We start from the raw sequence: 26,740 nt of genomic DNA, 5'->3' as shown, positions 1-26,740 counted from the left end.
CATGGTTGAGAAAGGGGACATCAAAAGTATAGTTGATCCATGGCTAAATGGAAACTTTGGCAGCAACTCTGTCTGGAAAGCTGTTGAAATAGCCTTGGCCTTGGCTGTAGAGTTGGCTCGAAAAAACCCAGACACTGAATCAGAAGATTCAATTGAAATGAGGCCAGTAAAATTCACCACTGAGATGAGACCCTTAGCTAGGTAGCAGTACTTCTCTATTAATTTAAAATTAATTGTGTTGAAAAATTTCATCTTGTGTGTTGAAGAAAGCATTCATATACATGTAAATTTGCTCAACTCGTCCTCTAAATGTTCTTTTTGTTTTGTGAAACTTTTGTTCTTCCTTTACAAAGTTCCAGCAACTTAATTGTTCAATCTATCTTTAGTCATTGTTTCTTTAACCAACAGCTACATCACAACTGTTTAACTTAATTGTTCAATCTATCTTTGTTTAACAAATTAGTTCCTACAACGCAATTTTTTTTATTTTGAGACCTGCACAAAATTTGCCAACTGAATAATAATTAATGTATTATATATGTTGAAGAATATTGAAGTCTCACATCGGAAATTTAATAAAATCAAATACCCCATATAATGAATGGCTACACCTACTAGCTTCCACTACTAATAACATCGAGACGTTTTGTATAAAAAGCCACACCTACTAACACATATGGTTAAGTTGGGGACATGATCAATGTTACAAGTAGTGGGTCGTGGGTCCATCCTTTTGAAATTTAACAATATATTGGTTAAGTTGGGGACATGATCAATGTTGCTAACTTGCTAGTAGTGGGTTATATGAGCTCGAGCAACCAAAAAACAAATCCCAAAGCCAGGGATCGGGGCTCCTTTGAGAACGTCAGAAAGTCTAAATTTAGCTAAATATCTGCAACCACAATAACATCTTTTTATCCAGTCAAAACCAACTTTTTTCCATTCCTTACAAGACGAAGACAAATAAAACCCGCAACTCATATCCATGACAAAATGCATGACCAGCTCTTTATCTTCTTTATTGGAATCCTTTTCGAATTTTCGAATTTTCCCTTCCTTACAGTCAGATTTACATCACACAGTCACTATCATCATCACCATCATCAAGGAAAACATCATTAGTGGTATGAATATAGAATTTGTAGTTTTAAATCGAAGTTTAATTTTTCCCCACGAATCACCCGCGCCTTTATAGGTGGTTGTTAAAGGTGTTTTCCGTGTTTATTGAATAAAAAGGCACATGGATCACCGCGGCTTGTTGTTCAATAGCCACGAAAAACACATTTAGCCACTTCAAACAAAACATGTGAGAATCCAACGCAGTGCATAAAAGAATGCATACACAAATTTTCTCTATGTAACTAAAAAGCAACTATAAAATTACGGTGCTGACCATTGGTTTAGGAACTTTACCTACAATCCAAACTATTATAAGCCATTTGCAAAGGTGCCAAAATCGTAAAATTCATAAACACACATCATTATCACCAGAATAACCGATCAGCGTCATCATGAAGAATATCATTACTTGCATAATTAATCCTTGGGATACCCAAGTTTTCTTGATAAAAGGAAGGGTTTTGTGCAAAGTACAAAACCCACCTGCCCAAAGGACCAAAGGAAAAGAACCAGAACATGTGCTAAGCAATGAGGTTGGGGTGATTTTCGAGTGCACGCTTTGGGTTGAATCAAGGAGACAGGACCACTGACTAGGATTCACAAGTCTTAAGAGAATGTCCCTTGCATTGGTTACCCAACAATGACATTAAAAAATTACACTATACAAAGATCTCCAAGAAAGCTGAGTTTCAAGTACAAGAACAGATTAAATAATTACACAACAAAAGCTTAAAGTGGTAATCGCTTTCTAGCCCTTGATCTTAATCATAGGTGTTATTATTTGCTAATCCCTTTTGTGTAAAAGCAAAATCATGTGCAGCTACACTCTTTCCAATCATTGTTTTGCTACTTCCACTGTAAATTCCCTTCACCACGCATATGCACATATGGATAGTGGAAGCAGCAAAAATAGTAGTGGAAATAGAATTTCATTTCCAAAAGTCTTACTTGTGGAGCTCTTGGGTGGTGGGTGTTATGATGGCATGGAATGAAGCGTTAATAACTCAGGATTACATGTAATGATGAAGAGAATGATTTGGATCTTGGATATAAAATTTGCTACTTTATTATTATTTTTTTTGGAAGTTAATCATTGGGGATGAAATGATGATGATGATGATGAGAATGATTAAAGGAAAGGACTTTGGGTTATTGCTTCTTTTATGGTCTTGGATTAGTTTTTCAACTGTGGGGTTGGTGGATATGATTAGGGTTGTGGAGAGGACATGATGATGGGTTTGCATGGGAAAAGAGGGGTTGAAAGAGAAAGCAAAGCCTGTCGGAGGAATATTCGAATTACTCATGGACTCAATTTTTTGGCCTAAATTTTCAAGTGCCTTCACCTGTGACCTCAAGAACTTGAGATAACTCATCAAGCATAGATGCAGTGTCCATCTTGCTTCCAGCAGGAACCTGTAACACCCTGACCCTAATTTAATATTTATCCATTTAAATTATTTAATTAATTTAAATATGAAATTACAAATTTGCCCCCGGGTAGGGGTAATATGGTCACTTTTTAATCTGTAAGGATTTTGGGGAAATGACCAATGCTTTTACATAGATCGTGTCAAGATGAGTCCGTAAACATGTAGTGGGCTCGATTCGGAGTTGTAACGAAAAAGTTACAATCAAGAGAAGCTTAGTGGGATAATCGTAATTATTTCAAAGTGGGTTTATTAAAATCATAAAACACACACACACACACACACACACACACACACTCTCTCTCTCTCTCTCTCTCTCTCTCTCTCCGGTCTTCTCCTTCACGCAACACCCCCTCCCTCAAACAGTCGGGCTGGTTGGTTTTGTGGCTATCGTCGCCACCTTCAGCCGCCATCGGAGCTGGGACCAGTCCCAAAATGACCGGCCAGCTCCCCTCTACTCACCCCGCCCCATAGCCTCCCCAGCCACGGCCGCCTATTGCCGAAAAACGTGAAAGATTGGCCGGTTTTAACCCAAATTTTCCATCGCTTATTCTGGCGATTTCGGCCACCAATTTCTTCGAACTTGCTATGTTTTCTCATCCTTTCAATGTGTTCTAGCTGATGGTTGGGTTGTTTAGGATTGATTTCTACGTTTTGATTGTCAATTAAACAATAGAAGTTTTGGCCGGTTTCGGCCCTTGATTCTGGCCACCTCCGGTTACTTTTTGGGGTTGGTCCAAGAACAAAAGTTGCTCCACTTAATGTCCTAATCATGTAGGTATCGGTCTTGACCAACGATTTTGAGATTTTCCAGTCACCGGAATTTCTCTAGACACCCACGCGCTATTGGTGCGTGTGACTGCGCATGGGCACTGTTTGCTCTTGGTTCTAAAATGATCCCCATGTCGTCCCGAGCACGATGGTATGCTCGGATATGATTTTGGTTATCGTTTGACTGTCGATCGGATATCGCATATTAGGCATTATCTGGGTTCGATATGTTCGGACCGTTGGATCGACTCCAATTTAATTTATGTTGATCTAGACATCCCTAGGATTGTGAATCGGAGCCCCGAATGCTCCGATTCCATGACTTAAAGTTTGCATTAAACGATAACGATCCGATTGTGCGATCGCGAGTGATCCGACTATCCGTTTCAAACCAAACTTGATGGAGATGTATAGTAAACTTTGTTGAACCCATAGGAGCCTTCGGATTGAAAATCGGAGGTCGTGGGCCCCGCGGGCACGGTTGACCAAGTTTGGGCCGTTTGACCCCTCGATTGACCGTGAGTCTTCCGAGGTAGTTTCACCCTTTGAGAAGTACTAGAACGGCCTTATAAACATGCCTTGATTGTTATTTGAGTTACTTTGATTATGTTGCAATTATGAGATTGTTTTATTCTTATGGAATTCTTGGATATTATTTTGATAATTGAAGTTATGGAATAGTTGAGCATGGAACTCAATTGATAGGTTGTGAAGGTGAGTCGTGGGTCTCGGCTATAATTATTAGGAGTGAGTGGGCATTGTTTGAAATAACATTATTTTTATTGATTAAATTACCAAGCATGTTCATGATTTTTGAAAGGATTTATATATAGTTATATATGTTGGAAAATTGGCTTGCATAAAGGATACAAACTTTCGGACTAGCGACCGGTCGCCTGCTATTAGCGACCGGTCGTTTCGAGGCAGAGTCGAAGTCTGAAGCTATGTTGACTAGCGACCGGTCGCCAGCTATTTGCGACCGGTCGTTTTCTGGCAGAGTCGAAGTCTGAAGCTAAGATTGACTAGCGACCGGTCGTCAGCTATTTGCGACCGGTCGTTTTCCGGCAGAGTCGAAGACTGGAGGATCTGTACAAAAGCGACCGGTCGCTCAGTGCATGCGACCGGTCGCCCAGCACGTGCTGTTTCTGATTTCTCGAGTTTTGGACTCCATTTTCAAGGGCTATCGCCTCCTACCTACTTGCAAGGACTCTAGGGGTCACTTCTAAGTCAGAAGAACGTTGGAAATCAGTTGGGAGGTTGCAGGTAGCATTGAAGGACATTGGAAGACTTGTTTCAAGGTGTAGCTACCCTATGGTTCTATATAGGGTGGCTACACAAGTAACCATCAATACATAGCTTGTGGCTGGCCTAACCTGTGCTCTATGTCAGGTTTCAAGGGCAGAACGTGGGAGACAAAGCAAGGGTCTCCTCTCAAGTCTAGAGGCTCATGTATTAAAGGAAAGAGTGAGCAAGTCTGAAATTTGAAGAGAGTTAGAGAGAGTTGGAAGAAAAGTAGCTGGGAACTAGTGAGTCAAGAAGAGGAGAGAATTCTCAAGTGTATCAAGGTGTTGAGCAAGGGTGTGAGAGAAACAGATTGTGAGGGTAGTGTTCTAAGGGGGTTTCCATTTGTAAACCAAAGTTGTAACCTATCTTCACTAGTGAAATTTCTCAAGGGGATCACCAAAGAGGATGTAGGCAAATTGCTGAACCTCTATAAACACTTGTGTCTTTTGTGCTTGATTATTTTCTGAGTGTGTGTGTAAGATTCATCCATCATTGAGTCTTGTCCAAAGTCCATCAACAACAAGGTCTAAAGGGAGTGAGTTGGTTCTAATTCACAACAACTGGTATCAGAGCTGTGTTGGCAGCTGTGCTAGTTCTTGTTTTGGAGTGCTAGTGTGTTGAAGATGGCAAGTGACAAGGAAGTTGAGAGTGGTGGCAGCTCACAGCAGCTGAAGCAACCACAAGCAACAAGCATGAAGGTGGAGTTAAAGCCTTTCACAGGGAAGGAGAACTTCACATTTTGGCAACGAAGGATGAAGTCAGCCCTTACGCAACAAAATCTCCATGTTGTGTTAGTTGGAAAGGAAAAGAAGCCAACTAGCATGACAGATGATGAATGGAGTGTTCTTGACGAGTTAGCTAGAGGAGCCATCGAAAACTACCTCTCCAATGAGGTGCTCATCAACGTGATGAAGGATACAGCGAAGCAAACATAGGAGAAGCTCGAAGAGATGTTTGCAGGGAAGTCGTTGTCCAACAAACTCTTCCTCAAGGAAGAACTCCTAAATCTGAAAATGGAGGAGGGAGGTAATCTAATGGAACATTTAAGTAGTTTCAATAGATGTGTTGCTGACTTGCAGAGAATGGAAGTTAATTATAGTACGGAGGATAAGGCTCTTATGTTGTTGACATCCTTACCTCCGTCCTATAAGCACTTCCGAACCACTCTTATGTTCGGGAAGGTTACTCTGGATTTTGAGCCTGTGGTGCAAGACATCATGACACACCATAGGATGGCTCAACGTTCGGGAGAAAACTCTCAAGGCGAAGGTCTAGTTGCAAAGACCGGAGAGAGAGGCCGTTCAAAGAAGCGTGAAGGCAAGAAAGGCAACAGAGGAAGGTCCAAATCCAAGGCAAAAGAAGGTTGTTTCGAATGTGGGTCAAAGGAGCATTGGAAAAAGAATTGCCCCATATGGAAGGAGAAGAAGAACAAAGGAAAGAATGCAGCAAACACAGCTGAGGAAGTCACAGAAAGTGATGGTGAGCTTTTATGTGTTAATAGCAATGTTAAAACTAATGCATTTGCTAATTCTTCAAGGTGTTCCTCTTCCGATTGGATTTTGGATTCCGGATGCTCATATCATATGTGCTCAAACAAGGAGTGGTTTGATACATATGAGAAAGAAGAAGGTGGTGAAGTTATTATGGGGGATGGCTCAATTTGTGGAGTCAAAGGCATAGGTTCAATCAAGGTGAAGATGCATGATGGGGTTGTTAGGACGCTTGGAATGGTAAGATACATTCCAAAATTGCGTAAGAATCTCATTTCCCTTGGAACTCTTGATAAGAATGGTTATTCATTTAGAGCTAATGGAGGGAAACTCATAATCTCAAAAGGTTCACTTGTGGTTATGAAAGGGGAGGTTCAACCTAATTGTCTATATAGATTGTGTGGTACAACAATTACAGGTGGAGCAGCCGTATCCACAAGCAAGGACTCGGAGGATGAAACTCAGCTTTGGCATTTGAGGCTAGGGCATATGAGTGAGAGGGGCATGCTGGAACTACACAACAGAAAGTTGTTGAAAGGTGTTCAAAGTTGCAAGCTTGAGTTCTGCAAATCATGTACCATGGGAAAGCAATCAAAGGTAGCTTTCAAGCAACGAAACAAAGAGGAGGGAAGCACGGGTGTGCTAGATTATATTCACACGGATGTATGGGGGCCATCACCGGTTAAATCAAAAGGTGGAGCTCGTTACTTTGTGACTTTCTTGGATGATTTTTTCAGGAAGATTTGGGTCTACTTCATGAAGGAGAAATCTGAAGTCTTCACCAAATTCAAAGAGTGGAAGGCGGAAGTGGAGAACCTAACCGGAAGAAAAATCAAGATTCTAAGGAGTGACAATGGTGGTGAATATAAAGACAGCAAGTTCCTTGAGTTTTGTAGAAATGAAGGCATCAAGAGGCACTTCACCGTGAAGAAAACGCCCCAACAAAATGGAGCTGCGGAAAGGATGAATAGAACTCTCATGGAGCGTGAGAGATGTATGAGGATTCATGCGGGATTGCCCGAATCATTTTGGGAGGAGTCGGTTAACCACACTGCCTATTTGGTTAATCGATCGCCTTCAAGAAATCTTGAGTTCAAATGTGCAGAGGAGGTATGGTCTAATAAGTCAATTGATTATACTAATCTTAAAGTGTTTGGATGCAGTGCATACGCACTTATTCCTAGTGATGAAAGATCCAAGTTGAAGCCAAAGTCTCTTGAATGCATTTTCATCGGATTTGAGAGCGGTGTGAAGGGCTTCAAGCTATGGGATCCGGTGAACCACAAGAAGATACTAAGCAGGGATGTTGTGTTTGATGAGAAGACCATGCCTATGAACAAAGTCAAGAATTCAGAGGCAAAGGAGGATGTTGTTGAGAGGGAAACAACCATTGAAGTTCCACTCAAGAACGTGTTTAGGGATACTTCACAAGAGCAGCCAACTGAAGACGTTCAGGAGGAGGTGGAGTCCGACATTGAGGAGGAAGATGCTGGGCAACAACAACAACAAACTCAAGAGGAAGAAGAGGCTCAAGAACAGCTGGAGCCATCATCTATAGCTCGGTCCAGGCCCAAGAGAACCATCAAACCACCTCAAAGGTTTGGATGGGACAAGGATGCAGTTCACTATGCTTTGAATGCTAGTGAAGAAGAACCAACCACGTTCCAAGAGGCTGTTGAGAACAAGGAACGGGAAAGTTGGATGGAAGCTATGATGCAAGAGATGGAATCTCTACACCAAAACTCAGTTTGGGAGTTAGTTCCTAAACCCAAAGGTCGAAAGGTTATTGGCTGCAAATGGGTGTTTAGGAAGAAAGAAGATATGCATGGGAAGGGAGCCACCATATTCAAAGCTCGATTGGTGGCTAAAGGATACTTGCAAAAGGAGGGAGTTGATTATGACGAAATTTTCTCTCCGGTGGTGAAACATACTTCTATACGGCTACTACTCTCCTTAGTAGCTCAAGAGAACATGGAGGTGGAACAAATGGATGTGAAGACTGCTTTTCTCCATAGTGACTTGGAGGAAGACATCTACATGAGCCAACCTCAAGGGTTCATTGAAGCAAGCAAGGAAAATCTGGTTTGTAGGTTGAAGAAGTCTTTGTATGGGCTGAAGCAATCTCCAAGACAGTGGAACAAGTGCTTCGATTCTTTCATGATGAAGATTGGGTATAGAAGATGTGAATCAGATTGCTGCGTATACACTCATGCATTCAAGGATGGTAATTTCATCCTTTTGCTTCTTTATGTTGATGACATGCTAATTGCATGTAAAGACATGTCAAAAATCCAGGAATTGAAGACATTGCTTGGAAGGGAGTTTGACATAAAGGATCTTGGTTCTGCACAAAAGATCCTAGGTATGGAGATAAGGAGAGACAGAAATGGAGGCAAGCTATGGCTGTCACAAAGTAAGTACATTTCCAAAGTACTAGAAAAGTTCAATATGATGGATTGCAAGCCGGTGTCTACTCCTTTGGCGGAGCATTTTAAATTAAGTGCGCAGGATTGTCCTTCTACGGATGAGGAGAAAGAAGAAATGAGCAAAGTTCCATATGCAAGCTTGGTAGGGTGTCTAATGTATGCAATGGTGTGCACATGCCCCGACTTAGCCCAAGCCGTAAGTGTTGTGTCAAGATACATGGCGAATCCGGGCAAACAACATTGGACAGCAGCGAAGTGGATTCTCAGGTACTTGAAGGGCACCAAGAGGATTGGGATATTGTTTGAAAGACAACAAGGAAAAGCATGTGTGTCGGGCTATGTGGATTCTGATTATGCAGGAGATTTAGACAAGAGGAGATCCACCACAGGATATGTCTTCATTTGTGGTGGAGGACCGATTAGTTGGAGAGCGGTGTTACAATCGGTTAGTGCCTTGTCTACTACAGAAGCGGAGTATATGGCGCTAACGGAAGCTTCAAAGGAAGCGGTGTGGCTGAAGAGATTGGCAAAGGAATTCGGGTTTGCCCAAGACTTGGTGGTGATACAAAGTGATAGTCAAAGTACTATACACCTAGTGAAGAATCAAGCATTCCACGGAAGATCAAAACACATTGATGTTCGGTACCACCGGATAAGAGATTCGGTGAACGATGGAGACATCATGGTAAGGAAGGTTCATACAAATGAGAACGCTTCAGATTGTCTAACGAAGCCAGTCACAACAGCAAAGTTCAAGCATTGTTTGAACTTGCTCAATCTTGTTACATGCTAAAGATTGAGGTGGAGTTCTTGAGAGTTATCAGGACGACTCTCAAAGACATTACAGATGTCCTGGAAGGCAATAATGTCCACAAGAAGCTTTAGGCTCGCCAATGTGGAGATTGTTGGAAAATTGGCTCGCATAAAGGATACAAACTTTCGGACTAGCGACCGGTCGCCTGCTATTAGCGACCGGTCGTTTCGAGGCAGAGTCGAAGTCTGAAGCTATGTTGACTAGCGACCGGTCGCCAGCTATTTGCGACCGGTCGTTTTCTGGCAGAGTCGAAGTCTGAAGCTAAGATTGACTAGCGACCGGTCGTCAGCTATTTGCGACCGGTCGTTTTCCGGCAGAGTCGAAGACTGGAGGATCTGTACAAAAGCGACCGGTCGCTCAGTGCATGCGACCGGTCGCCCAGCACGTGCTGTTTCTGATTTCTCGAGTTTTGGACTCCATTTTCAAGGGCTATCGCCTCCTACCTACTTGCAAGGACTCTAGGGGTCACTTCTAAGTCAGAAGAACGTTGGAAATCAGTTGGGAGGTTGCAGGTAGCATTGAAGGACATTGGAAGACTTGTTTCAAGGTGTAGCTACCCTATGGTTCTATATAGGGTGGCTACACAAGTAACCATCAATACATAGCTTGTGGCTGGCCTAACCTGTGCTCTATGTCAGGTTTCAAGGGCAGAACGTGGGAGACAAAGCAAGGGTCTCCTCTCAAGTCTAGAGGCTCATGTATTAAAGGAAAGAGTGAGCAAGTCTGAAATTTGAAGAGAGTTAGAGAGAGTTGGAAGAAAAGTAGCTGGGAACTAGTGAGTCAAGAAGAGGAGAGAATTCTCAAGTGTATCAAGGTGTTGAGCAAGGGTGTGAGAGAAACAAATTGTGAGGGTAGTGTTCTAAGGGGGTTTCCATTTGTAAACCAAAGCTGTAACCTATCTTCACTAGTGAAATTTCTCAAGGGGATCACCAAAGAGGATGTAGGCAAATTGCTGAACCTCTATAAACACTTGTGTCTTTTGTGCTTGATTATTTTCTGAGTGTGTGTAAGATTCATCCATCATTGAGTCTTGTCCAAAGTCCATCAACAACAAGGTCTAAAGGGAGTGAGTTGGTTCTAATTCACAACAATATATAGTTATATCGTTGAATTTTGAATACTTCTTCTATGTTGATATTTGAAGTTATGATTTTTCGGAATATGGATTTTATAAGTTGAGATATTGTTATTCACCTTCTGATTATATGATTGGGCAAGAGATAAATACGAGTTTGGGGTACTTTGTTGTTGGGCTATGTGAATATGGGATTACACCATGCTTGTGGGAGCAAATTTCCCCACAAGAATATTCAATTGGAAAGATTCCCCTTTCTTCTTCGCTGCCTCTTTCTCCCTGCAAAATAAATTGGATAAGAGGACCGCACCCGGGGGCTGTTGGCCAAAGGCCCTCCGATGCCTAAGTTAGTTCAATTGATTTAGGTAAAAACCGATAGCTAAATAGGGTACGGAGACATATATGTAATGTGTAAATTGGGCGGGCGGAGCCTTATGTAAAAGAGAGAGAGAGCGAGAGAGAGGAGGTGGCTAGGATTTGTGAGGGGAAGATTTCTACAGAGTTTTAGTAGAAATTCAAACGTACCTCAATCCTTGTGCGTAGCCAAGTATTTATAGGGGGCCTCGACAAGGTTGGTGAGGTTGGTGAGGTTGGTGTATTTAGGGATTTGATTTATTAGGGATTTAAATCAAATCCCTAATTGTGGTAGGTATCCAATCAATTCCCAATCTAATTAGGTAACTCCTCATTTAATTGGGAAATGTGGTAAGAATCAAATTAGTTTTCAACTTAATTAGGTAATTCTCAATTTAATTGGATATCCCCCAATTAAATTGAGTAACTCCCAATTAGGTTGAGCAATTCCCAATTAGGTCAAATAATCCCCAAATGGAAGGAATTATCTGACCTAGGGTTTTGATTTAATTCGGTTCCCACAATGCTAAGTACCCTCCCTTAGTTATTGTACCCACGCTTGGCATTAGATTATCCGGCGTGTGGGCATATATATGAATATATTGTTAGCTTATCACGCATGACGTTGGATATTGCGGCATGTGATAAAGTTGTCTGAGCGTGTAGAACATGTTTTGGCATAACCACACGTGGTGTTGGATTTTTCGGCGTGTGTGCTCACTTGGATACTAGTTACCTTACCACACGTGGCATTGGATTATTCCGGTGTATGGCAAAGAATGCAGACATTTTGATTACTGTTACTTTACTACGCATGACATTGGATTCTCCAGCATGTAGTAAAGTAACGGGGACAGGACTAATGATTATTATACTATGTCGGGAAAAAGAGTAATGTTTAAAAGAATTGTGGTTAGCATATGTGCATATTTAAAGGGATATGGGTATTGGGTCATGAGTCTTGAGTACGGAGTGAGTTAAGAAAAATGGCTCTGTTGTTCATGGGCGGAGACCCGGAAATTTTATTTAAAGGGAAAATATGATTCCAAAATTAAACTTGTGGGTATTATTGAAAATAATTGTATGTTATCTGGTTCGTGGTTATTGACTGAAGAACTACGTGTGGTTTGTGTCACATCCTGGATCGGCTCTGCCGTAGCACGATATTGTTCGCTTTGGGCCCCCCCTGCCATCACAATTTTGTTTCTGGGAACTCACGAGCAACTTCCCAGTGGGTCACCCATCCTAGATTGCTATAACCCAAACTCGCTTAACTTCGGAGTTCCCATGGAGTCTGAAGTCTGTGAGCTCCCAAAAGGCCTCATGCTAGATGGAGATGAGCATGTACATATAAGGCACATCACCCCATCTCCATTGGTCGATGTGGGATGTTACAATCCACCCCTCTTATGGACCCGACGAACTCGTCGGTACACTCACACCACACGGCAGAGTGACTCTGATACCATTTGTCACATCCCGGATCGGCTCAGCTGTAGCACGATATTGTCTGCTTTGGGCCCCCTACCCTCACGATTTTGTTTCTGGGAACTCACGAGCAACTTCCCAGTGGGTCACCCATTCTAGGATTGCCCTAGCCCAAACTCGCTTAACTTCGGAGTTCCCATGGAATCCGAAGCCAGTGAGCTCCCAAAAGGCCTCATGCTAGATGGAGGTGGGCATGTACATATAAGGCACATCACCCCATCTCCGTTGGTCGATGTGGGATGTTACAGTTTGATCTCAGTAAGGGTACGTAGGTAGCCTGGGTTCTCACCCAGGTCCAGCCGTAAGGTAAACCATTTTTTTTGCATGGACTTTAATTTGGTCATTGGGATTGAATCCTATTTACTAGAGTTGTTTAGTTTTGGATTTTATCGATGACCTAAAGCCCGAGCTTGTATAAGGCAATCTTTATCTATTTCTACTTATGTTAAACTCCGTTCCGTTTGTAAAATGTTTTTGGTTAGGATTAATTGTAAGGCCAGAGGCCTATTACGTAAATCGCGTGTTATTAACTTGTGCATGCTGCCGGTTGAGTTATAACTGTGATTTTTACAAGTGAAACAATTTGGTAAATGTCCGTTTTTCAGGGGAGAGTCTACCGAAATTTCGGCAGAAAGTCTCGTGCCTCTTTTTCTTAATTTGGACAAGAGGCTATAGTATTAGTAAGTGGGCCCGGCATCGGTGTGATGTCGGAATTTCCAAAGGATTCATCTCGGGTTCCGAGGAATTTTGGGGCCGGTCCTGTCATAACCAGCCTTTGCAAAACCCTAATTCTCTCACTGATCCTCTCTCTCCTTTGTCTTGCAGCCACGGTTGTGGGTTAGATGAGATCTTAACATTCTTCCTCTTTGGCCTTTCAACCATGTCCATCCCCAAGTTCACAGGCCTAAAAGCCACAGCACGATAAATCATCTCTCTCATTTGTGCAATGACCTCTGGATCAGGCTTTTCAATAGAGGAAGCTGATACAGATGAACTTGGCTGTTGAAAGTTGATGTTGGATGAGCTTGGACGCTTATCTGATCTGGGCTTCTTCAAGTTTGGTGGGTTTTCGGAGATAAGACGAAAACCACCTTTCGTGGTAGAAGAATCCATTTGAAGAAGACCAAAGTGACTATGATTGGCTCCATGTAGCTCACTTTGATCATGGCTTCTCTTTGTGGAATTTTTCTTACCCTGACTTTGGACATATAAATCTGATGAACTTTGAGAGACTACTGTTTCGTTGTTCTCAAACTCTTCGGATGAGATTGCACTATTATTGCCTGTCCAAAGTTCCATAAGTTTCTTCTGCAATCCGAGAAAAGCATAGAAATTCCATCATCATCTTCCACAGATGTGTCAGTGTTGCTATTAGTACCTGAGAGCAAGCAATCCAAGGACTCAACGGAGCGTGCCGTTGCTGGGTTAGCCCTGCCATGATCTTGTTGCGGCTATACTATTTTTTATAATAAAAAACCATAGTATAACCGCCCGGCTACACTTTTTTTATAAAAAAACAAAAACCGAGTATCGCTACTCGGCCATAGTATTTATAAAAACAAAGGCCCCGCCTGTCCTCCAGCGCCCATTTCACCACGTGTCAAAAATAGTATAGCCATTATTTTTATAATACAAACCGTAGTATAGCCATTATTTTTATAATACAAACCGTAGTATAGCCGGGCGGCTATACTCTGGCGGGCAGCCAATCCTAATGCTAGAGATTTTTCTGTTGACATGGGTTTTGCTAACATGTGTATTGCGAAAACCATTAACTCGGAAAAGAAGATTGCAACAACAAAAATGTAATTTAGTCTGTTTTGCTTGCAGATATGTGAGAAAGTCTTTCGGAATGATCATCTTCAAGGTCGATCTGAGTGGTAACCTTTAGAAAGTTGTTTGACATTTGTTGCCTTTACAGAAACAGGGACGGGTACGAAATAAGGTACAAGATAAGAGGAAACATTTCGTCAAAAGAAGAGAGATGAGTGAAAAAATTGTTCTTGCAAATATATGGTTTAAGTTAGCAGATTTAGCAACATTCATTTTGCTTTTGGATGCAAGGTGGAATCTAACAATGAGAATCAGACTCTGCCAAGCGAAGAAAAATGTGAACTTGCTTTGGAAGGAGCAGGTTCCCAAGAACACTCGGATAAGATTGCAATGCTTGTGGATGATGAAGAGCTGGAGCTGAGAGAATTACAAGGAAGGCCAAATGCACTGGGGTGCTCTGATCATTTTACTACTAATGGAGATCATGCCTGTTCACTTTGCAAAGGTTGGTTTGAAGGAAGAACGGAACAAATTTTCCACTCTAAAATGAAATGTTGTAATATGTATGTGCCTGCATGTATAGTATTTTGTGCTGTGGATAAGGAATTTTTGGGATTTCAGATTTGCTAGCCAAGTTTCCTCCAAATTCTGTGAAGATGAAGCAGCCATTCTGTATGCAACCTTGGGATTCTTCTCCAAAGATTGTCAAGAAACTGTTCAAGGTATGTGAGTTGCAAACTGTTTGTGGCCTGATTTTGTTAAGTTCTTTTGCAAATATAGGACATCGTTCGCGAAAGATGTCATACACTCCATCTATTGTTGCATTTGCTTTTTCTTATTTATGAGGTCTGTTTTATTATTCATGATTATACGACCTATAAAAGCTTGGAATAATTATTTTGTGCTCGCTAATACTACCTAATGGTCTCTCATTACTCTTACCAATCTTTTTCGTCAATGCTCTCATTGCATTGATTGAACTCATAGGTTGTTCTTGCAGAGATGTTATGCAAACTATGATATATACTCAAGAAAAAGATATATCAAGTCCTAGAGATATATGGAATGTGGTCTAAATTTGATATTGGAATCTACTTGTAAGTTGTAACTCTCTTTTGTGTAGTTTGTACCTAGTGTAGGAATTTATTATTATCTTGTCAACTTTAAAATTCCTTATGGAAACTGGCGAGTGAAAAGATGTGCAGTGTTAAAGCACTCTAGATTGCTGCAGTTTTTTTTTCGTTGGGTTTATTAACAAATGTGTCTGGGGTCATCAATTCAGATTGCTACATTTTGTTTAGTTGTCGTACTCAAATATATTCTGGGTTCACTTTCTTTGGCAGGTTTTCCATTTCCTTTATACTTATGCCGTTATGGTAGATATAAGCTCCTTCACTATTGATGAGTTTGGCCAAGCATTTTAGGACAAGGTTATATCTTATCTTTGATCCAACATCGGATTTATTGTGTCTTCTACTTGCTCAACATCTTTGTTTCGTAAAATGCCTTTTAGGATTCCTTGCTACTTGGAAAAATTCATGTGGCCCTTCTGAAGCTTCTTCTATCTAATGTTGAAGCCGAGCTTGGCTGTGGGTCTATATACCTCATTTGAGCAAATCATGCAATTTTCTTGCATTTATTCACTCGGTGAGTTATGAACAAACAACATATAATCATGCAGATCACAGACATTTACAGTTCATTTAACTTATGATAATCTTGTTAGTAAAGTCAAAGACAAAACATAGACATCCCTAAATGGCTTGTCTACCACCTTGTTACTTTTCCTTGTTTTCATATTCCTTGTTTTAGGGATGGAAACTCTCCATGTTTCCCTCCATGTCTTGTGCATTGTTTGTAACTAATAATCACCTTGTATACTTGTATATCTAACCCTTCACTAAGTAAGAAACTCAATTGGCAGATTTGAATTCTCTGCAAAACCTATCTTGTTCTTCTTATTATACATTCTCAACTCTCTCAATTACACTATATTTGGCATGGTATCAGAGCAATCGATTTTGGTTGCCTCTGCATAACCTTGTTCTTGCCTAAATCTCTACCTATCCTTGCCCATAATTTGCTGTTATATTATTCCTACCTCATACTTTGCCTTGCCTCAAAATTGGTCTTGATCACAAGCCCTTTTTGTGCTCTTGTTTGCTGAAGTTTTAAGCTATTTCTTCCTCTACATCCTTTTATATACTTACCTCATGGGTGACACCAACGACTCCATCAACGACTCCACGGACGACTCCTCTAAAATCGACTCCACCAAGATCGACTCCACAACACCACCACCACCCCGGTCCTCTCATGACTACTCTCCAATTACTCCTGATAAGTTGGATGGGTCCAACTATCCTGCATGGTCTCGTAGTGTTCGCTTGGCCATCACTGCTCGTCGTATGGCTGGTTTCATTAATGGTAAAAAGATTGCCCCTGCCATTGATGATCCTAGCTATGAAGCTTGGGATGAAGACAACTGTTTGGTGCAGTCATGGCTCCTCAACTCCATGACCAAAAATGTACGTGCCTTATTTGATCACTGCTCAACGGCTTATGCGGTGTGGGACGCAGCTCGGAAGACATATACTGTCACACAGAATAGCTCCAAGTTGTACCAACTCCGTCGTCAGTCAGTCACCACCTCTCAAAGTGGTGAACCTGTGAATGTATTCTACGAAAAATTACACATAATATGGCAGGAAATTGACAGCCTCCGTCCCTGCAAACATACCAATCCCGATGATGTGGCTCTTCACCAACAAGCACTTGAGGTGGAACGTGTGTACGATTTTTTGGGAGGACTCGATCCCAACTTTGATTCCGTTCGTAGTCGGATTCTTGCCATGAATCCGCTTCCAGCAGTCATTGAAGCTTATGCACTAGTGGTAGAAGAAGATAATCGCCAATCTTCCATGCTTGGCGGTGGGAGTGCAATGGCGGTCAAGCCATATCGGCCACCACACCGTACGTCCTCCGGACTTCCCCCCCGGGGTCCCAAAACTGACAATGCAAAGGGAACTGAGAAGTGCACTCATTGTGGTGGTGATCATCTTGTTGAGAAGTGCTTCAAGTTTCATGGTTATCCTGAGTGGTGGGATGCTTTCAAATCCCGCAACAAAACACCCAAGGCAGCATGTGTTATAACTACCGATGCCTCTCCATCTTCCACCCTACTCTCCGACTCCGAATCAGGTACACAACCCACTACATGGATAATTGACACAGGTGCCACTGATCATATGACTTTTGACTCTACTATGTTTTCCACAATATCTTCTAAGTCTCGTCATCCTTACATCACTAGTGCCAATGGAGTCCCCTCTAATGTTGCTGGTGAAGGAACTATATCACTTTCCCCTTCCTTATCTTTATCTCATACACTACTTGTTCCCTCCATCAATTGCAATTTGCTGTCTGTTGGAAAATTACTTGACTCACATAACTGTTATGCCACATTCTATCCTTCCCATTGTCTTTTTCAGGACCTCACGACTCACGCGACGATTGGGCATGGTAAACGAAGAGGGGGGTTGTATTCCGTGACGGTCTCTTCACCACCAAGGGCAGCTCATACTCAAGGTTCCAGCTCACAAGCTCGCAATCAACATCAGATTTGGCTTTGGCATCGTCGTCTAGGACATCCATCCTTTGGCTATCTTCAACGTTTGTTTCCGTCTTTGTTTCGTGGCCTAGATCATTCTCAGTTTCAGTGTGAAACCTGTGTATTGGCCAAAAGCCATCGAACTGTTTTTCCCTTAAGTGATAATAAAACGGAATTCCCTTTTGATTTGGTTCACTCTGATGTTTGGGGTCCTGCTAAAGTTTCTTCCAATGGCAAAAGATGGTTTATTACATTTATTGATGATTGTACTCGCATGACTTGGGTATATTTACTAGCTCATAAAAGTGACGTTTCTGCTGCAATCCGTGAATTTCATGCTATGATTACCACACAGTTCCAAGCTTCCATCAAAGTATTCCGGTCTGATAATGGTGGGGAATATGTGAACAATGTCTTGGCACATTTCTTTCGAGACCAAGGCATCATTCATCAAACCTCCACATCTTTCACTCCGCATCAAAATGGTGTCGCAGAGCGAAAGAATCGACAATTACTTGAGGTTACTCGTGCTTACATGCTGGATAAATCGGTCCCTCACTACTTATGGGGACATGCCCTTCTTTCTGCAGTATATGTAATTAATCGAGTGCCGAGTAGTGTTTTGAAGTTTGAAACTCCACTGAACACCTTGGCTCGTCATGTCTCTCTTCCTACAGTCCTCAAGCTGCCTCCTCGCATATTTGGTTGTGTTGTATATGCTCATGTTCCATCTCATCAAAGAAGTAAGCTGGACCCTTGTGCCATTCGATGTGTGTTCGTTGGGTATGGATCAACTCAAAAGGGATACAAGTGTTACCATCCTCCTACTCGTAAGCTCTTTGTCACTATGGATGCCACATTTCATGAAGATTTATCCTACTTTAAAGCTGCTATGCCCCCTTCTCTTCAGGGGGAGAGAAGGAATGAAGAGAATGAAGAAAAGGAAGAAAATATCCAAGTCTGTGACAAAACGACCGGTCGCAACCCAGAAGCGACCGGTCGCTTTCCTGAAACGACCGGTCGCACTGACCACAGCGACCGGTCGCATTGCTCCAGCGATGATGAAGATCGACTCTGTGACAAAACGACCGGTCGCAACCCAGAAGCGACCGGTCGCTTTCCTGAAACGACCGGTCGCACTGACCACGATCGGTCGCCTTGCTCCAGCGATGATGAAGATCGACTCTGTGACAAAACGACCGGTCGTAATCCAGAAGCGACCGGTCGTCGTGACAAAACGACCGGTCGCACAGAATCCAGCGACCGGTCGCTAAGCACCAGTGAACTTCAAAATTTGGACAGCGATGAAGGTATTGGAAAATTGTCGTTCTTATTTGGTGAAGATCCCGGAGGAGACAATTCAAATGGTTGCTGCGATCAACAACAAAATACAACCCCTTCTTCTCAACCATCGGACCAGTCGTCTCGTGATGAGGAAACACTTGAGGTAATTCCCGAAGCACCTAATGCTATACCATACACTCTCCCACCTAGGACCACTAGAGGAAAACCCAAGCCTCAATATTGTCCTGACCTTACTGCCAAATCTAAATATCCCATTAATAACCATGTTTCAACTCATAGATTGTCAAAGTCATATGCATCATTTGTCAATCAATTATCTACTGTATGTGTTCCAAATAAGTGGCAGGATGCTATAACAGATTCCAGATGGGCTGAAGCAATGGCGATTGAAATGGAAGCTCTGGAAAAGAATTCTACATGGGAAATGGTCCAGTTGCCACAAGGGAAGAAACCAGTTGGATGTCGGTGGATATACACCATTAAATACAAAGCTGATGGATCCATAGATCGATACAAAGCTCGATTAGTGGCCAAAGGGTATACACAAACATATGGAATTGACTACCAAGAGACATTTGCACCTGTTGCCAAGATCAATACCGTACGTGTTCTCATGTCATTGGCTGCAAACCTTGATTGGCCACTATTGCAGTATGATGTAAAGAATGCATTTCTTCACGGGGAATTGCAAGAAGAAGTGTATATGGAACCACCACCAGGGATCTCCATGGCACTTGGTCCCAACACCGTGTGCAAGCTGAGAAAATCATTATACGGGCTAAAGCAGTCACCACGAGCCTGGTTTGGAAAATTCACAGATTCTATGAAGCGCTTTGGGTACACTCAGAGCCACTCGGATCACACTTTATTCTTAAAGCGTCGTGGTGACAAACTTACGGCCCTTATCATCTATGTTGATGATATGGTGGTTACCGGTAATGACAATGAAGAAATGAAGAATCTGCAGAAGCTCCTTGCTAGTAAATTTGAGATGAAGGAATTAGGTGAGTTACAATATTTTCTTGGCATAGAAGTTGCTAGATCAACACATGGCATATTTCTATCCCAACGAAAATATGTGTTAGACTTGTTAACAGAAACTGGAATGCTTGATTGTAAGCCAGCTGACACACCTATTGAGCAGAACCACAAGTTAGGGATGTATCCAGACCAAGCACCCACTGACAAAGAAAGGTATCAAAGATTGGTTGGGCGACTGATTTATCTATCACACACACGCCCCGACATAGCTTATGCTGTGAGTATGGTGAGTCAGTTTATGCATCAACCAAGTGAGGCACACATGAATGCAGTAACTCGGATCATGAGGTACTTGAAGGCTGCCCCTGCCAAAGGGTTGATATTCTCCAAACATACACATATGAACCCAGAAGGATACACAGATGCGGATTGGGCAGGATCCATCACAGATAGACGTTCTACTTCTGGATACTTTACATTTGTGGGGGGCAACTTAGTCACTTGGAGAAGTAAGAAGCAAAAAGTTGTGGCTAGATCAAGTGCTGAAGCAGAATTTAGGGGAATGGCTCAAGGAGTTTGTGAATTGCTCTGGTTACGGAAATTACTGAAGGATCTGGGAATTAAACCATTGAAAGCTACAAACTTGTACTGCGACAATAAATCAGCTATCGAGATAGCACATAACCCAGTACAACACGACCGTACCAAACATGTGGAAGTCGACCGACACTTCATCAAAGAGAAACTAGAAAGGGGTATAATCAAGTTTCCATTTGTAAACTCGGAAAACCAACTTGCTGACATCTTGACGAAGGCCGTATCAAGTAAAGTTTTCCATGACTCACTGGACAAGTTGGGCATGCGTGATATCTTTGCACCAACTTGAGGGGGAGTGTTAGTAAAGTCAAAGACAAAACATAGACATCCCTAAATGGCTTGTCTACCACCTTGTTACTTTTCCTTGTTTTCATATTCCTTGTTTTAGGGATGGAAACTCTCCATGTTTCCCTCCATGTCTTGTGCATTGTTTGTAACTAATAATCACCTTGTATACTTGTATATCTAACCCTTCACTAAGTAAGAAACTCAATTGGCAGATTTGAATTCTCTGCAAAACCTATCTTGTTCTTCTTATTATACATTCTCAACTCTCTCAATTACACTATATTTGGCAAATCTTGTATATAGTCATATTGACCATTTCATTTGGGTACATATATATGTCACAACAGTTTTCTAAAGGCTCATATGTTTGGAACTTTGTTGGTAACAAAAAGTGAATGCAATTATAAGACTGTTGACATGTTTCTTTACAGGGAAGTTAAATACCGCTGAAAGTAGCAAAATGATATCAGATACATTTAAAGAATATAGTAAAGAGGATATCAGCAAATAATCAAAAGTTTGGTGTGACTACAGAGAAGGTGTCCATTCCAGAATGTCTGATAGATAAGCTTAGGCGACAAGAAATTTTCTGAACCAAATCATAATCAGACTATTAGTAGTCCATCCATATGCACTTTTAGACGATCCACTTGCGTTTGTGGTATACTTATTTTTGTCAAATATTTGAGACTCTTGCTCATCTCTTAAATCAATTGTTATTTCATATTTTTATGAAAAAATTGAATGGAAGTACTCAATAACTAAGCATCTTTATCAAATGATTTGGCAGGTTGAAAATCAAGAACCCACTTTGGAATTCTGGAAAGGATCGCTAAACCCTTTAACATGGACAGAAATACTGCGTCAAGCCACTGGTTTTGGTTCAAAGCAAGGTGCAATGCAAAGGGATGCCCTTAGCAAGGTCTTCTAATTTAACTCCCATAGTTGCAATTGATTTTTCTAAGCTCCATTTCCTCCCTAGTAAATGTATTTAATTATCAACACATCTGTATATTCTGCAAGTTAAGTGCTATAGATGCCCAATAATATGTGTTCATCACCCAAAACCTTGAGCATTCAAAGCCTTATTGGCAATAGTCATTTAAGATATGTCATTATACCCTGAATATTATGTTTCTACCTTGAGGCAGAGCCCTAGTTGGATAGTTTCATTTTCCATACTCAAGGACCAAAATCAGAAATTTTAGGTTTTACATATAACATGTAGTGATTGAATGTTAAAGGAAATAGTTTCTTCAGTTTTGTTTGTTTGCATTATTGTGCATTCCTAAATAACATCTGTTGAGCACATGTTTCTTTGTCTCCGCTTGTCTCTGGAATTATTTGCTTTAATGACTAGACATGAGCAGGAGCCTTATTTACTTTCTTATGGTGGTTTTATTTATGTTCTACAATTAATAAGCTTTATCTGTTGTTGCAAAAACCTATCTATAAATGTGAAATTTGGTTTTTCAAATTGAATCTTCTGTTATCTAGGAAATGAGCCTAACGGTGAAGTATGGTTTACGTCCTGGTACTTTGAAGGGTGAATTGTTCAGAGTTCTGTTGGAGGAAGGAATTCATGGGTTGAAAGTTTCTGAGTTGGCGAAGTCATTGCAAGTAATTTTCTTGAAAATATTGTTATCATAATCTCTCATGTTTTAATCATTAAGTTGATACCAGCCAAGCACAGCATTCCACTTGAATTAGTGATGGACTTTGTTTTTGTTTTGCAGATTTCTGAATTGAACCTTTCTAGTGGAATAGAGGAACTCGAGTCTTTAACTGGTTCAACTCTTTCAAATGATATTACATTATTTGAAAAGATTTCATCATCCACATATCGTGTGCATATTAATTCTTCTTAAAAGAAAGTGGAGGAATTCCAATCAGATACCGAAGACTCTGGAGCAGTTGATGATGGTGTCGATGACAGTGGTACATGTAGCAGTGATGATGATTCTGGGTGCAATTCAGGAAATTCCAAAATTAAAAAGCTGACTTATATGAACCATGGAAAAAGTAAAGATAACATGGTGACAGTATACACTGAAATTGATGAGAGCCATCCAGGAGAAGTATGGTTGTTAGGATTGATGGAAGGCAAATATTCAGATTTAAGCATTGAAGAAAAGTTGAGCGCAATAGTGGCTCCAATTGATCTTCTTCATGGACATTGAAACCTTTTCTTTGTTTTTATTTTTATTTTTCCCACTACTATGAGGTTGCCCCATTAAATGGAACGTGTTCAGTCCTTTGTAAGATAATATCATCTGAATTGTGCAAACTGCATTATATATAAATAATTTGACAGTAAATATTATTTGAATATTCAATGAGATTCAAGTAGCCATAATTATTATGGTGGTTTATAAGTTTAACATTTTCGAACCTTTATATTATCGGACTTTTACTTTTGTATTTTCTGTAACCTTGATATAAATTTTTTATTTATTTAAAAAAACAGCTAAAAAATTACTTTTTTAAGTATAGGGCCATTTTAATAAAATGTTTAGGCCCATTTTACAAAACCCAACCCGTTAGGTTAGATGTCTTCTTCTTCCCAGCGTAGTCTACGCTCCTTCCTCTCCCTGTTTCGACTTCATCTCTCTCTCTCTTGGTCTTTCTTCATAACAAGCAGCGCCTCAGCGCCACCTTAAGCGTCGCCGCCTCCTGCGCTCTTCAACCGGTCAACGCCTCAACGGCAAAACCCCAGCCCAGACCCGCCCAGGCGGCCTAGGCGGGCGCTAGGCGGGGGCTAGGCGGGCGCTAGGCGGGGGCTAGGCGGGCGCTAGGCGGCCTAGGCGGCGCCCAACTCCCTGGCGGCTACTCCTTACGATTAGGATGAAATCACGGCGGCACCCAACTCTCTTTTTCTTCTTATTTCTTTATTGGATCCTATAAATGCTATTGCTGAATGCATTCCTAGCAGTCTTCATTCTGGTTCAGGGGCGAAAATTAAGAGGTTATCCACTAAACAACATGGCATGCCCAGGCCAACCTGGGTCCATGCAGGACATACGAGTGGTGCAAAAGAAGATTATACATTAAAGTTTCACCCTATAGATTCTTCAGGGTCAATCTCAAAGTTCTCTGACGAGAGATTCTCTACAAAAGAGAAAAATGGAAAAGAAAGAGAAGTGCGGTTTGACTTACACCCAATGCAATCTGTGTTTTTGGGGTCTGATCGTAGATACAACAGATACTGGCTTTTCTTGGGCCCTTGTAATGCATATGACCCTGGACATAGAAGGGTTTATTTCGAATCTTCAGAAGATGGTCACTGGGAGGTGATTGAAACAGAAGAGGTATTATGCTGAACTTTTGTTATACGATCAATGTGATTGTAGTACATATTGCTTGACCTTGTATAAGTTATAATATTTACTTGCTTTTTCTTAAACCAAATGCGGGCTCTGTGTGCTTTGTTGTCAGTTTTGGATGATAGCGGTAAACGAGAGGCTCTTCTTATTGAATCCCTAGAGAAACGAATAGCGTTTCTGTGCCAAGCGATGTCAAGTAGAATGGTAAATAGTGATAGAATTGACAACTTTGCGCAATCTGATCAATCCGAGCTGAATAGTGTTAGAGAAGACACTTATTCACCAGTATCTGATGTAGACAACAACTTATCTGGAATTGCAAATGATTCTCTGCCTTCATCTGGTGTTGTGGTTCTTGAAGTTAGAAATAAAGGAGAACAACAGAAACAGAAATGGAGCCGAATCCAAGCATTTGATTCAAGGTGGAATTCCTTTTACCTAGATCTTAATGCTGTCAAACATGGTGAACGATCCTATTTTGATAAACTTACTAGATGTGAAAGTTTTCATGATTTGTATTGGAGAGATGAGAAGCACTGCAGGATTTGCCATACAACATTTGAGCTTCATTTTGATCTGGAAGAAACGTATGCCATCCAAGTAGCCACATGTAAGGAGAAAGAAGCGAGTGATACTTTTCCTAAGCATAAGGTCCTCTCATCACAGATCTAATCACTAAAAGCTGCAATGCATGCAATGGAGGTAACCCATCATTTGGATTTTAGCTTTGCATTTTCTGATATTTGTTTGTTATAGTAAGATGTCCTCCAGTTAAACAGATTTCAAGCTACACACATATCTTTGATAGACTGGAGGAAAATAGTTCTTCATTTGAGGATCAACCTAGGAATGAATTAAGTGGTCATGGTTTTGATAATTAGAATGTGACTTTGAGATTTATGTGCAATCAAATCCGATGGCTTTTATATAATAATAAATAAAAAAAGGGAAAATCTCAGAAATGCAATAAAATTTTAGATGAAGGGATGGGAGATGGCGGGAAAACAAGGCCAAAAGAGGAATTTAGCATGTGTTACTGGGAAGGGATTGATGAAAATGCATACTGCTGTGAATGGAGCAGAATGGTTGATTAGCATCCACCTGCCCTATCTGATTAGTTCTGGCCTCTGGTAGCTAACCCTAAATAGTGGGATTATTTTAGTTGGATTTTGGGGCCTGAACCTTTTGATTGTTTGATGCTTAAAACAGGTTTTCTAGGTTATATATCGAAGACATTTCTATTCTCCCTAAAATTTTTAATGTTTTTCCGTGCTATATTGATCTCCACCTCCCTCTGATTTGTGCAGTCAGTCATGCCAGAAGATGCTTTGTTGGGTGCTTGGAAAAAATCTGCTCATAAGCTATGGGTGAAACGACTAAGACGTACCTCATCTTTGGCTGAGCTTTTGCAGGTTTTCTAGTTTCCTCATTTCACACTATCTATTTTTTGTTTATTTTCAACTTTGGAACCATCAGTTTCTTTATTGTTTACTCGTGCAGGTTCTTGGTGATTTTGTTGGTGCCATCAACGAGGACCGATTATACGAATGCAATATAGTAAGGTTCTTGTAATTTTAGTGAAGAACTGATTGCGTTCTTTGCATATATGCCCCAAACAACATCTGCAGTTGCACTCTGGTTGGTGAGATTGCATGCCTTAATTGCTCCATACTTGGAAAGAGCCCATTCTCAGAAAAGGCTGGAAATTAGTGTCAGAGGTAATGATTGAATATAATGCAGATTGGTGCTTGACAATTGATTGTTCAAATTTTCGCCATCTTAAAAGCTTCTTTTCCTTCAGGGAAGAATGCTCCAAAGCAATAGCACTGCCTTTTTTCGGTAGATTAGCCAAATTCAATCCCACATTTTTTTGACAGATTGAGGAGCATTTAGATGTCCATTGTACTGCCAGATCAGTGGAACTGTTGCAGGCTTTGAAACCGCGGTGCTTTGTATGAAGCTATGCTTCCAGTTTTCTATTTAGTTGCCATATATGGCTATTGGGTCGTTAGATGTACAGCATGAAGGAAAGTGGGGACGTTTAATGGATACAAGAGTTTCATATCACCGAAGCCTGCTCCAGAGAAATATCCTCAGGTTTATCCTATATTCTCTTGTGAAGAATATGGCAGCCTCTTTACTGTCTCAGTCAATGGAGGATTCAGATTTTGTTCATGTATGCTTGTTCTAGTTTTTTAAAGCAGGAATAAAATGTTGTCAAATGTACATTGCGGTAAAGAAAAACAAAATACTGTATTTTTTTAAAAATAGAAGATTTGAAAGTCATCTTTGTGATAATCTTTTGTTGCTAGAACAATGTTTATTGTAGTTGAATATCCTCGACCTCACAGTTTGTTGCCAAAGACTTGTTGGTTTATTGAAATTTGTATTTCTTCATTGTGGTTCTCGTAGCTATTGATTGGTAAAAAAATAAACATTCACCAAGTATGCTCGAATTATATTACACAAGAAATAGCACAAGATAAATAAAACATTTAGGGTTTGGCTGTACTTTTTCTATGGCGTTTTTTAAGATAATAGTTGCTGCATAATTTCACGAAAAACTCCAGGCATTCCTCGAAGCCTTCTTGTGGGTTTCGGTAGCAATTCTCAGT

At 41.0% G+C, this 26,740-nt stretch overlaps 1 protein-coding gene and 1 pseudogene across 2 annotated transcripts; one reads left to right on the top strand and one right to left on the bottom strand.

Moving 5' to 3' along the window:
• Positions 1-2,301: 2,301 nt before the first annotated feature.
• On the bottom strand, positions 2,302-13,837 carry LOC110769908 (transcription factor bHLH87). Its single transcript, XM_088250189.1, is given in 7 exon segments — positions 2,302-2,336; positions 2,339-2,487; positions 2,489-2,532; positions 13,018-13,082; positions 13,085-13,442; positions 13,532-13,699; positions 13,820-13,837. Coding segments are annotated over 7 exon segments (837 nt in total).
• A 109-nt stretch (positions 13,838-13,946) lies between these two features.
• On the top strand, positions 13,947-26,190 carry LOC148295466 (homeobox-DDT domain protein RLT3-like; annotated as a pseudogene). Its single transcript, XR_015834694.1, has 14 exons — positions 13,947-14,061; positions 14,170-14,247; positions 14,313-14,526; positions 14,643-14,743; positions 15,365-15,451; positions 15,535-15,668; positions 21,593-21,724; positions 22,300-22,422; positions 22,539-22,977; positions 23,665-24,109; positions 24,215-24,827; positions 25,433-25,537; positions 25,626-25,843; positions 26,003-26,190. The product of XR_015834694.1 is annotated as a homeobox-DDT domain protein RLT3-like (transcript).
• Positions 26,191-26,740: the final 550 nt, after the last annotated feature.

The sequence above is a fragment of the Prunus avium genome, chromosome 3 (assembly GCF_965620075.1).
Source record: "Prunus avium chromosome 3, drPruAviu1.hap1.1, whole genome shotgun sequence".
NCBI classification, from domain to species: Eukaryota; Viridiplantae; Streptophyta; class Magnoliopsida; order Rosales; family Rosaceae; genus Prunus; species Prunus avium.
The sequence above is the reverse complement of the archived record's forward strand: the minus strand, read 5'-3'. Positions and strand labels throughout refer to the sequence as shown.